The sequence below is a fragment of the Paramormyrops kingsleyae genome, chromosome 1 (assembly GCF_048594095.1).
Source record: "Paramormyrops kingsleyae isolate MSU_618 chromosome 1, PKINGS_0.4, whole genome shotgun sequence".
Classification (NCBI taxonomy): domain Eukaryota; kingdom Metazoa; phylum Chordata; class Actinopteri; order Osteoglossiformes; family Mormyridae; genus Paramormyrops; species Paramormyrops kingsleyae.
The window spans coordinates 7,800,794-7,812,041 of record NC_132797.1 but is presented as its reverse complement, the minus strand read 5'-3'; the positions used below and the strand labels follow the sequence as shown (position 1 = coordinate 7,812,041).

General features: G+C 45.7%; 1 protein-coding gene across 2 annotated transcripts; it reads right to left on the bottom strand.

Moving 5' to 3' along the window:
• Positions 1–1,499: 1,499 nt before the first annotated feature.
• On the bottom strand, positions 1,500–10,053 carry LOC111842370 (sodium-coupled neutral amino acid symporter 2-like). 2 transcript variants are annotated; one of them, XM_023808888.2, is made up of 16 exons: positions 9,712–10,053; positions 8,893–9,015; positions 8,713–8,794; positions 8,493–8,608; positions 6,142–6,215; positions 5,898–5,990; positions 5,584–5,665; positions 5,187–5,269; positions 5,041–5,099; positions 4,533–4,709; positions 4,371–4,450; positions 4,149–4,249; positions 3,888–4,012; positions 3,654–3,798; positions 3,467–3,564; positions 1,500–3,056 (listed from the first exon to the last, which is right to left on the bottom strand). In XM_023808888.2, exons 2-16 carry the CDS (start codon positions 9,012–9,014, stop codon positions 2,952–2,954), a joined length of 1,542 nt encoding a protein of 513 aa, XP_023664656.2. In that variant the 5' UTR covers position 9,015; positions 9,712–10,053; the 3' UTR covers positions 1,500–2,951. The 2 variants fall into 2 exon arrangements, with proteins under 2 accessions (XP_023664656.2, XP_023664657.2); XM_023808889.2 differs by lacking the exon at positions 9,712–10,053 and adding an exon at positions 9,356–9,667.
• Positions 10,054–11,248: the final 1,195 nt, after the last annotated feature.

The following is an 11,248-nucleotide window of genomic DNA, read 5'->3' as shown; positions in this document are numbered from 1 at the left end:
CCCTCTGGTAGTACAGACAAAGTGTTGTTTCCTGAGTGCGCATACTGACATCCTATATCAACCACAGCACAACAACCTGAACTAACTTGTACAGGTATCTACCACTAGGGGAATGATCTTTGGAAGATACACTATATGGACAAAAGTATTGGTGGATGAATTATTATTTTTGGTGAAGCACTGCTTCACTTGTTTTCTTAAAGGAACCTTCACTGTCTAAAGTGAGAAGAGTGAGCAATGAAAAAGAGTGGTGAAAGTGTAAATAAATGCCATCTATCCATCCATCAGTCGTCCAAGAGCTCATTTAGTGCAGGATCAGGGGTTAATAATTACCTTCCTTTAAAAAATAGTTAAATATTTGTTGACATGAGCAGGTAATCATGTGGTAAGATGGGAATTCACCTCCAAACATCACCTATAGCTGGGTGTACAAAGTGGGGAACATAAAGACTTTGGCACAAAGGGAATTTACACCTCCAACCCCCCAGCTCTAAATCCTCAGTATAACTTCAAAATTTTGAAGCCAGTAAAATTAAAATGTTAAAGTCTGACTGACTTAAAAAATGACATGAAACTCACAGCTTCCACTCTGTTCCGTCAACATTTATTTGAACGTTCATATTGTTTTCAAACTTTTTCCATCCATCCATCCATCCAATGGCTTATCCTGGTCAGGGTGACATTGTTCACGGGTCTTTAAATGGTCAATTAGCACTGGCCTGATAGCTATTTTTCCGGAACTTTTTAACATACGCTTATGCCTGAGGTTTAAAGGTGCTGAGTGCCCCTTTTTTAACCTATCAGCCCCCCCCCCCCTCAGAAAGGCTCTGTACAAACCTGCATTACATAATACCCTGAGCTGGCATCCCAAACATCATTGCTATTGATATTGGTTTGTTAATGGGAATTTGACTAAAGCATCCAATAAGTTACATTAAGTGGCAGAAGCCCTGTAGGCAGATTATATTGCAGATTATATTTGGGAGACACCTGACTTGTGCCTCCCAGAGATGTATGTCTCTCCGCTAAGCTCCGAACTGCTGACGCCCATGTTTTTGGGACACGCAGTTCCTGCTGCGACTGTGCAGGTCACGTGGAAATCAGCGCGGCTGTGGAACAGTGCGGGGTCGACCTTGACCCCATCCATGGAATTTCACTAGCAGGCTGGCTTTGGCTCCACCACCGTATTGCATCAGAATTTGCATGTGCTTCTTAAACAAATCCATGGGACAGCCTAACTGTGAGAGGAGCAAAGCAGCAGCAACGCATTTATAAAGTAATTACAGCCGCGCTGCGCTGTCGCCGAAGTACACAGATAAAACTGGCTGTGTAGAAAGTGTACGCTAAAAAGTGCGTAAAACCATCACTGTCCCGCAGGTGTCCAGCCCATCAGTGTGTAAACCAATGACCTTTCTGTGCACGTGTACAGTGCGCCAGTAGACCTGTCTCACTGGAGCGGAGATGTTATTCAGCCCAAGTCTCACAAGCCAATGAGAGTCTTTAGGGATTATATGCCTCTTTAATTTGACAGTAATTACACAATATACATGTTTCACTGAAACAAGAGTGCAGTGCTGGTGCAAAAGCTGACTGTGTGCTTCACCATGAGCACAGGGGACACGGGGCTGTCGGAGGGACACCAGGAAACTCACCAGAGCATTTTAGGGTTTCAGTGACTACCCAAAACAGTAGCTACACAAAAGCAACGCCCCCTTTTGGTCTGTTTTGCTAATTACTCATCCGAGGGAAGCTCAGGTTTTATTTATATGAGATTACAGTCAATGAAACATAAAACATTCAAACTAATATAGACATATATACAACATGTATAAATATAGTAAAACAAATTAAATAATTTCACGTTGTTCCATAAATAACCGCCGAGTCACCAATGTTTTTGTCTCAAGTGTACCTGGAAGCACAAATGCAAAGCAATTACAGAGCGGAGATGTTAATGAAGGCGGACACCGTGCAGGGCAGGCATGAGGTGAGTTACACACACAGCTGTATACAGGGCATAACTCTGAAAAAGCCAACCACCAGCAAAGAGATCACTGGCCAGCATTTAAGCAACAGCAGGGCTGGCAGCTGTGCAGGCTGGGGCGAGCCCCTTTCCCAGTGTGCGCTTCTGGTTGGCCAGCATCTTTGGTGCTGTTTCTGGTGTGTAGCTAGATCAAAACATAACACTTAATTTCAGGGATTTAAATCTTTCATTTACAGATCCCTGATTTTTTTTTTTTTTACTTTAAATTAAAAAAAAATCTGCTGCCAGATGGTTTGGAAAAACACTTCTGCAAGTAAGCAAATTTAGAAAGTCGTATTTTGCGTACTTTACCAAGTACCATTGCCTGCAGTTGTTGAGAACTTGAATTAAGATTATATCCATAAGGGTCATTCGTTTTTTTAAGAATCATACTTACTCTTGTAATAGGAGGTTACATGTACATGTAGCAGAGAAAAGAAAACAGTTTCACATTTTTGGCAAAACATGAAAGTCATAAAAGTAACCAGAGAAGGAGCTCTGATTTTGGTACCTTTCCACATCCAGAAGTTTCGTGTGTAATTCATCGCTGAGTGGCCCTCCGGCTGAGAGCTGCAGTACTCGAGCACCAAACGAATATAAACATCAATTTCAACACCTGAAGATGAAGGAATCTTCTTTTTGTACAGACAGTTTCACTAATTCCTCTAAGTGGAATTCCCTCTAAACTGAGCCGCTAAAATGAGTGAAAAATAAAACAATATAGATAATAGTAATTGAAATAAAATGCCACCAATGTGGCCCAAGATATTACTGTACAGGATCCGATACATTCTCTTAGGAATGGGTCATAGGTGCTGCTCTCGGTTCAAGGAACTGAACGGCCGTTCTCTCCTGCAGTCTTCTGCTTACAAAGGCCTCTGCTGCTTCACAGCTCTGGGGCATCCATCGGGGTGGGGGGGGGGGGCTTCTAGTGTCCATCAGGCTGAGGTGAGTCAGTGTGGATCCAGTCCAGGATGATCAGGCTCATGGAACCAACCATGACCAGGATGCCGCTTGCCAGGAAGATGGACGCCTGGGAAATAAAGCGGAGCCGGGACGTCATGCCTCATGCTGGCCAGGGGGAGGTGCTGGCAAGCACACAGAGCCAGCTCACACTGCATAATGCACTGACACAGGATATGGAGCTACACAAGCTGACCGATCACGTGATGGACTGAAAAATACACTAATGTCCACCTAAAGTTTGTCAGGTGTCTTGATCCAGGGCACTCAGTACATTTGCATTTTATCCCAAGTAACATACAATGGAGATAGCAGGGTCAGGCAGGCTGTGGAGCATTTGGGGGGTTAAGAGCCTCGCTCAGGGAACCAGGGGATCACTCTGTCAACCCTGGGATTTGAACCAACGACCTTCTGATGGCACAGGCCTAATCCACAACTCCATTCAGCATGTACTCCTCACTGGCTGGAACCCACACTTACCCCGATCTTCTGCACAGATTTCATTGGCTCCTTCTTCACCAGCTTGATGTAGAACGCAGACGGGAGGATGAAGATCAGCATGGCTGCGGCAGAGGCCCCTGGGTGGGGGAGGGTATCCGTCAGGAAGGGAGCACAGCCAGAAACCCAGCACAAACTGCCGGCATGATCGCGGCGGACCAAGACGTACCGATGAATCCAAAAATGTCCCGGATGGTGGGCACGAGGATGACGAACGCGTTGGTGGCCCCCAGCAGGAGGACGGTGATGATGGTGTGCCGCAGCCAGCTGAACTCCGCTGGGGAGCACAGCAACTGGTTGACTGATGTGCGGATCTGCCAACGAGAGCAGAGCCCTGTAATACTCACGCAGACCAACAAGTGGCGCACTTCTCCAGGAAGGGTGGCTGCTTTAGAGTGCTTACCGGGAAGAGTACCACAGGGACGGTCAAGGTGACTGCGGTCAGGACAGCTAGCCGCACGACGAGCAGCGCCACGTCGAATTTGTACACCCTGGAGTAGGTGTGCAGCAGCTCCGGCTCCACCATTTCTGTGAAAGGACACGCCCCCAGGGTAAGCCCCGCCCACAGGTCGAAGCACCGCGGGAAGGATGGATGGCGGAGTTAGCAGCTTAAGTGGAGCTCTCCTCTACTACCCGTGTTACTCCCTCGCTGGAGGTGACTCACCGTTGAAGGTCAGGTAGCCAAACAGCGCCGCTAACAGGTACATCACAAACATGGCCAAGAAGGAGACGTTGGCCACATTCTGCATCTTCCTCCGTGAGCGGCTGTTCAGGGAGATGGAGAGAGCGAGAGATGCACATTAGCAACACAAGAGCAGGGCGCGGGGGATCAGCGGCAGCTGAGGGTACGAGCGGCCAGCCTGAGTTTTCAGGGGTCGACACTCACTCCTCCAGCTCCTCGTACATGGGCAGCACCGCAGGGTGGCAGACGAAGGCGAAGGTGAGGATGGGGATGGCGTATACCGTCTGCAGGCGGGAAACACACCGCACGTCAGCTTGTCGGCCCCGCTCCATGTCGCCCCCTACTGGTGACCCTCCATCTGCTCACCTGAGAGTTTATGACGACGTATTTGGGGACGCAGGCGTCGTCGCCGTGGCCCGTGGCGTTCCCGGCGTGCGCCTGGAACTGGCCGGACAGCTGGGAGAGCGAAGTGTTGAGCGTCACGTTCACCACATCCTGCTCCAGCAGCTGCGAGCAGGAGATCTGGAACTTCTTGTAGATGACCTGAAAGCTCAGGGTAGGAGGCTCGTAAAGCATGATGATGAAAAATCCCACAATCTCACTACCACCCTCGTCACCTGATTCTTGTTACATCTCTTGTAATAACAATGAATGCTGAGTCTGGGTTTCATCTCCCATGCTTTAATAGAAGTGTATACATAACTTGGCATAGCCAATCAAATGTCTTGATCCTGCCTCCTCCAGTTGCTTGGACCCACCTCTTCTACAATCTGATTGGTTGTCTCTCTGAACCAATCATTTTTCGTTCTGCCCACAGAACATTTTTGTGTAAGTGAAACTCCCAGCAGTTGAAAGAGATATTAATTTAACTCACCACAATCAGAAAGAAGACCATGCAGAGCAGGGAGAAGCCACTGGTGTAGCCCAGGTAACCTGAAACACAGGGGCACAGCTCAGCAGCCGCGACGACATTAGCCACGCGCCAGTTTCGTTTGGCCACGGCAGGTCGATGACTCTTACCCAGGTTCCGTAACAGCGACAAGGGCAGGATGAAGATGAGAGAGATTAGCAGCACGAGGTAGTCACCATTTAAGTAGAACTCTCTGGAAGATGCAAGTAAAAAAGAAAAAAAAGGGGGCAGGTGTTCAAACGTACACTGCGCCCACCACACTGCAGACGCCACACTGCACACACTGCTCTGTGCACATTGCACTGTCCCACATTAATCAGCTAACATCCTCATTTTACAGTTACTGATATCATTGCGTTTTATATATAATGTCTTATGTTACTTTTTATTTTATTATTATTGTTAATATTTTTCTCTGCGTTACCCAGATATACAATGTAAGTCTATGCACATGACAAACCTTGGAACTTGAAACTCAATGAGACCCAGAATTTTACAGCGACTTACCCGGAATTTTCTTTCAGTCCCAATAGCGCTTGAAAGACAATGGGCAGCTCGTACTTCACGATGTAGAGGTAGCTGGACATAGCTGGGGCAATGAAACGGGGAATCCCTTAAACTTTCATTCAGCAACATGGACGCATGATGCAGAAAAGTCCAAGTAACCAATCGGTTAATTGTTAAAGAGATCCTCCCAGCCAGCGACCTTGCTGCTGTTATCACTGTCCGTGCAGGTGTGACATTTCTCATAGCTGGGGGGTGTTATCAAGGCAGGCGTGCGCCATTTAGTAAGGGTCCCCTCCCAAGCCAAAGCGCCTCACCTCCGATGTTCTGCATGGTGATGGACAAGGAGGCGGCCAGTTTCCCCGGCATCCCGAAGGCCTTGTGGCCCAGTTTCTCATACACCATCGACCCTGACGGGCAGGAGAAACAAAGGGGCTCATGGGTTTCCGTGCTGACGAAATACACACCGAACTCAGACTTCAAATCAAGTAACACACACTGGCTAGGATTCACTAAAACTGTCATAATCGACTCTTATAGAGACAAGAAGCATCACTCTACCTCCTTCATTGGCCGTTTTCAACAGCAGATGAACAGAATACAGGGAGAATATCGAGACAGCAACAAGTAGGACCCTGTAGGGGAATATTAAAAATAAAGATAAAAATATTAATGTTAAACATTAGACCTAAACCAGCGTCAGCTCAGCCTCACAGAGACAAGATCAGTTTCCAAGTCATGAAATCCAGATGTTAAGATAAATAAGCACTTATTCAGATACATGCTGAAATATTACAAAGTATGTTAGATCAGGGTAGCTGGATTTCGGACCCAGTCTTTGGGAGGAGAAATTCTCTGGATCATATTCCTGCGAAACTCAGGTCCTGAGTCATATCTAAACACTGCCAAGGGGCCTCTGTTAAAATAATAAGGGACTGTTTTCTTTCTTCACAAACATATGTCACCTGGACCCAGAGGGCACAGCACGATGTCACGAGGACAGGATTACCCGGTTAGAGAGCATATCGTCTCATCCACTGCACTGGTGATGTCCTCTCGCCCACGATTAACCAGCTACGGCTAAGAGGGAGTCAGCATTTCTGGAAGTAAATCTGCTTGTGCTCCAAGTAGGAGTTTGTCATCTAATTCTCATTTATTCGGAGAGATAGCGAGAGGAGGCTATAATCTGACAGATTTCACAGAGGACGTGGTAGTACTTTTTTAATGGACTGATTACTTGAATGAAGGCTGACATCCCAAACAGTGTGTTGGCTGTACCTGGGTTTTATGGATGTATAGAAAAAGCAAGGCCCTACCAAAATAAACACTGCAGTACATAAAGGATTGCTATGTGACTGTCACTTCATACAATCCCAAATTAAATGAATTCCGGAACAGAGACCTGGGTGTCCCAAAAACACAGTGACAATGGGTAACCAAAACAGGCCCGAAAGATGATCCGCTTGTTGCCACGGCGATTAGAAGCGGAAGCCAGGACGTCGTATGACTGATTCAGGCTGATCTCATGGAATTAGTGTCATCGCAAGCCCTCCAGCGACAGGAACTTAAAATAGCACATACTGCTAACACGCGATCGCAAATGGTGATTTATGTTTTATGGCGCGTGCATAACGCTCCAAATGATCCCGTTACATAAACAGATTACATTTATTATTAGATGCAGACATTTAGTGTCAGCTGTAGCAGACGTTGTGCCCCCTGCCAGCCCAGGTAGGGATGGGCTGTGTTTGACTCTGGGTGCACACAACAGTGCCGGTGTAATTAAACTGCTGCGATTTCAGTGAGTCCCTTTCTACTCTGTAAATATAACAACACCAGTCTAATCCACATGGGTTGAAGGATGCTGATGTCAGGCTACATTCATATATCTCATTAATGTCTTTGCAGATGTTTTCCCAGCCTGTCTGCAGTCTCTAACAGGACATTTGTGCAGCAGACGCTTTCATCCAAGGCCATGTACAGTTGAGAGAGCGCGGGGTCAGACAGTCTTTGGAGCCATTTGGGGTTAAGGGCCTTGCTCACGGGCCCAACGGTGACATCACTCCACAAATCCTGGGATTTGAACTGGCAACCTTCTGGATCATAAGCATACACTAGTGGCCAAAATTGTGGAAACGCTTCCAATTTTTAGAGAACCTTATTCCAGTTACTCCAGTTTCTTATTTATTCATCCAGTTGCATGATATCTGTAAACATTCTTTTTCAAATTCAAATTCAAAAAAACTTTATTTGTCCCCAAGGGATTGATTGTTTATGAACAATAACTCCCAATATCACATTGTAGTTTTTAAAGCATAATGCCAAAAAATGCTAGGCATTTGCACGATTTTGGCCACTAGTTTAGCATGCAAACCTGCTGAGTCACACACCAATGCACACCACAAATTCCTCCACAGTGAGGGTATTTGCACGCTCCCTACACACTCTGACTCCCTACACAGTGAGGCCTTTTGCCCCCTCCCCATGCACACTGACTCCTAGCTAACTCCTAGCTCCTTATGTGGCCTCAAACTCCACGACCTGCTTCAGCCAGCGGTAGCAGCTCAGCCCCTCAGGATGCTGATCCATTCCCGCTTTACATGAAAAGTCCTTATATAACATAAGTTCCCTGTTCTGTCCCGAATGCGGGGGATTAGCTGGCTAAGCGGCTTAATTACACTTAATTTCATGATCTGAGGGGGCTACCGCTTGTATCCATATGACCCATGTGAACATCTGTATTCAGCAATTTCCATTCTGCCCTTTTTACACATCACCCACACGTTTGGTATCGTCCCAGGCTCCTGACGCAAATCACTAAAGGAGCTCATTCCGCACAGAGTCTGCTCCAGAGCGTGGAAGCCACGCAGAGCGTTGGGGTGATTTTACAGGAGCGGCATCCAAATACTCACAAGAAGAGCAGGATGCCCGTGTTGGCCATGGCATAGGAGAGGCCCAGGATCCCGCTGCCCATGATGGCATTGCCCAGATTGAAAACCGACATTCCAAAGGATGTGGTTCCCGGACTCTAAAGGATGGAAATAAACTATCAGCTGTGTGAACCTTCTAATTCTGTAAAATTGATCATTATGTTTAGAATTATAATGGAAGACTTAAAGAATAAAAACTCACATATTCCGTTTCATACTTCTTTTTTCTCAGCTGGAGGTCAGGCAAGAAATTCTGACTCTCCGGATCCATGTCCTCATATTCCCTAAATGGCCAATAATGATTGATAATGCAAGTGAGAATTTGGGATTCTAAATACAGGTATTGTGATGCAGAAATCTCCCCAACCTGGGAGCGCCTCACCTCAGCGGGTCCTTGACGGATCTGGGGTACCCGGAGTAATCGTTGCTGGTGGAGCTGCAGCTGTCCTCGTCACGTGTAACGTTAAACTGTCTCATCTCGGTTTTAGCGACGGCTTGCTTCATCCTGCAAGTGGAAACGCTGTTTATCAACAAACGCGCACGTCCTTTTGAAGGCGCTCCGCACTCAATAAATAATCGATATCGGGCAATGCAACCGTGCACCACGATCACGTGTGTACAAGGAGAAAAGGGGAGGTGGGTGGCGATGGGAGGGGGGGGGGGGGGGGGGGTGGATATTGGATGGAAAATTACCAGCCGGCACCCACCACCCTACAGAAACAGACGCACTGACCGCAGCACCAACCGACGCGACGGAGGGATGCTTTTAAAAAGCTACCAGCAATAAGCAAAAGCGAAAATCCATGTTTCTTAAAGCACAATGAATATTAAAGCAAAACACTTACTAGTCCATATAATGGCGAATGTTAGATTCTCAGACAAATTCATAAAAAAAAAATCATCCGCACCGTCTACGCGTCATTTATCACACTGCTCTTATATAACAAAAGCCATCATCCGAAACATTCTGCAAATTATTTAGCAGGTCACAAGGATGATATATAAGAGGATATTTAAAATATTTATATTCCTGACGGGACTGCCAAACCAAGGCGTGTGACATACACTTTCAAACAGGACATTTTGATTCAGTAAATTACTGCTATGATGCGTTAAACGGGCAATGTTATTTTTCTTTTACATTACACTGCAGCAGTCAAAATAACGGAAAACGATGCTGCGCGTGATACCACTGTCTTACCTCGATCCGGATGCTCCGCGGCAGTGCAATCCCTTGAGCGCGAAAGGCAAAACAGCACTATTCTATTTTAAATATATAGCTATATAAAAGTATTTCCTTCCTTCTGAAAATATATATTGACAATTGATATAAGTAATTATTATTGTTAATGATTATTGATAATGTTATAGTTAATATCTATGATAAATATCTACTAATGATGCAATATCCTGTTTCTAGCAAATATACGGAGACTATTAATTAAATCACCAAAATGCTAGTTTTGAAATTTATTTAAGTAAGGACATAACTTAAAACACTGGATATTTTCACCCCGCACCTTTATGGCAGGGTCTGCGCTACGCTGTTATGGAGCGATGGCCGGTGTCTCGCGCGGCTTATATCCTCAAGCCGCGTGACTCCGGAGGGGGGAGCCGGGGAGGCTCACTGACCGCTTTGTATAAAAAGGCGTAAGTGTCATTTTACCTATTGTGGCATGTATGCTCACGTGAATTATACGATTGCAGTTAACTGCAGGCACGTCCATCATCATAATGCAACAAAATTTAATAGACTGTACATTTCGACGTGTTTAATAATCATATTTACAGTACGCACTGCATGGCGCTCCTAGCAAAACAGAAAGCTTTATTTAATGCTTTATTTTAGAAGAAGGGTATTGCAAAAGCAAGGATGGTGTCCTGGACGAGAACTGATATGATGGACGTCACATTGAATCAGTTTTTCGGTTCGGGTTCAAAGCAGCTCTCCCAGCTCCGCGAAGATTAAACGCGGCGCGACGAAGCCATGTGACCGGGGTCCGGAGACCATCACCGCCGTATCTCTGCTTGGTCATACTGGGGATCTTAATCATTTCTGCTTAAACGCTCCCTTGACTATTTTGACTTTGGAAATATTCCCAGATCTTAGTCTTTGGATACTGAATAATGAGAAAGACAGTCATTAAGGAGTCTCCGGGAAATATGATAAGTGACAGACGTATCAGGTTTACGTTTCCAGGTCTTAATGCACATGCCGCAGATCTCCCAGTCTGCAGATGCGCACGTTTATATTAAATGTTATCGTCCCGACAGCAGTTTCATTTTATTTAGTTACTTTGTTGGATCTATATCGTTATGCGTGCTGCCGTAAATTCATCTCTAAAATTGTGATTTAAATGTGTGACGCATTAGCAGCGCTGGTTTTTCTCGTTTAAATGAAATAACAGCACAAAAGTGACACTTTTTATGACGTATTTGGTGGTTTTTCTAAGGGGCCCGTCAGCATTTATAATGCCGTAGTCAATTTCTGCTCGTTTAGTAAGTCGGTGTGATGACAGCGTTGAAAGGAACGGCGGCGCTGTTTCCATGGTTTCCCGTTTTAAAATTGGACCGTATTGCAAAAAGAGCGGGACTTTCTACAGACTTTTCAAAACATCAGCTTAACAAAATAAACAGGGTACACTAAGAACTAATAGGCCTACAGGTGCATATGAAAATTAAGTTTAGCTTAAATCTGCATCCCCAATGCTGTATAGTTGTTACACCTGAGAGATAAC

What these genes read in the sequence shown, in the direction of transcription:
- LOC111842370 (XM_023808888.2), bottom strand. Translation starts at nt 9,014, where the DNA reads ATGAAGCAAGCCGTCGCTAAAACCGAGATGAGACAGTTTAACGTTACA. An exon ending in TCCCTGTGGTACTCTTCCCG is followed by an intron (nt 3,799 to 3,887) that starts GTAAGCACTCTA and finishes TCTCGTTGGCAG; the next exon opens with ATCCGCACATCAGTCAACCA. An exon ending in GGACATTTTTGGATTCATCG is followed by an intron (nt 3,565 to 3,653) that starts GTACGTCTTGGT and finishes TCCCCCACCCAG; the next exon opens with GGGCCTCTGCCGCAGCCATG.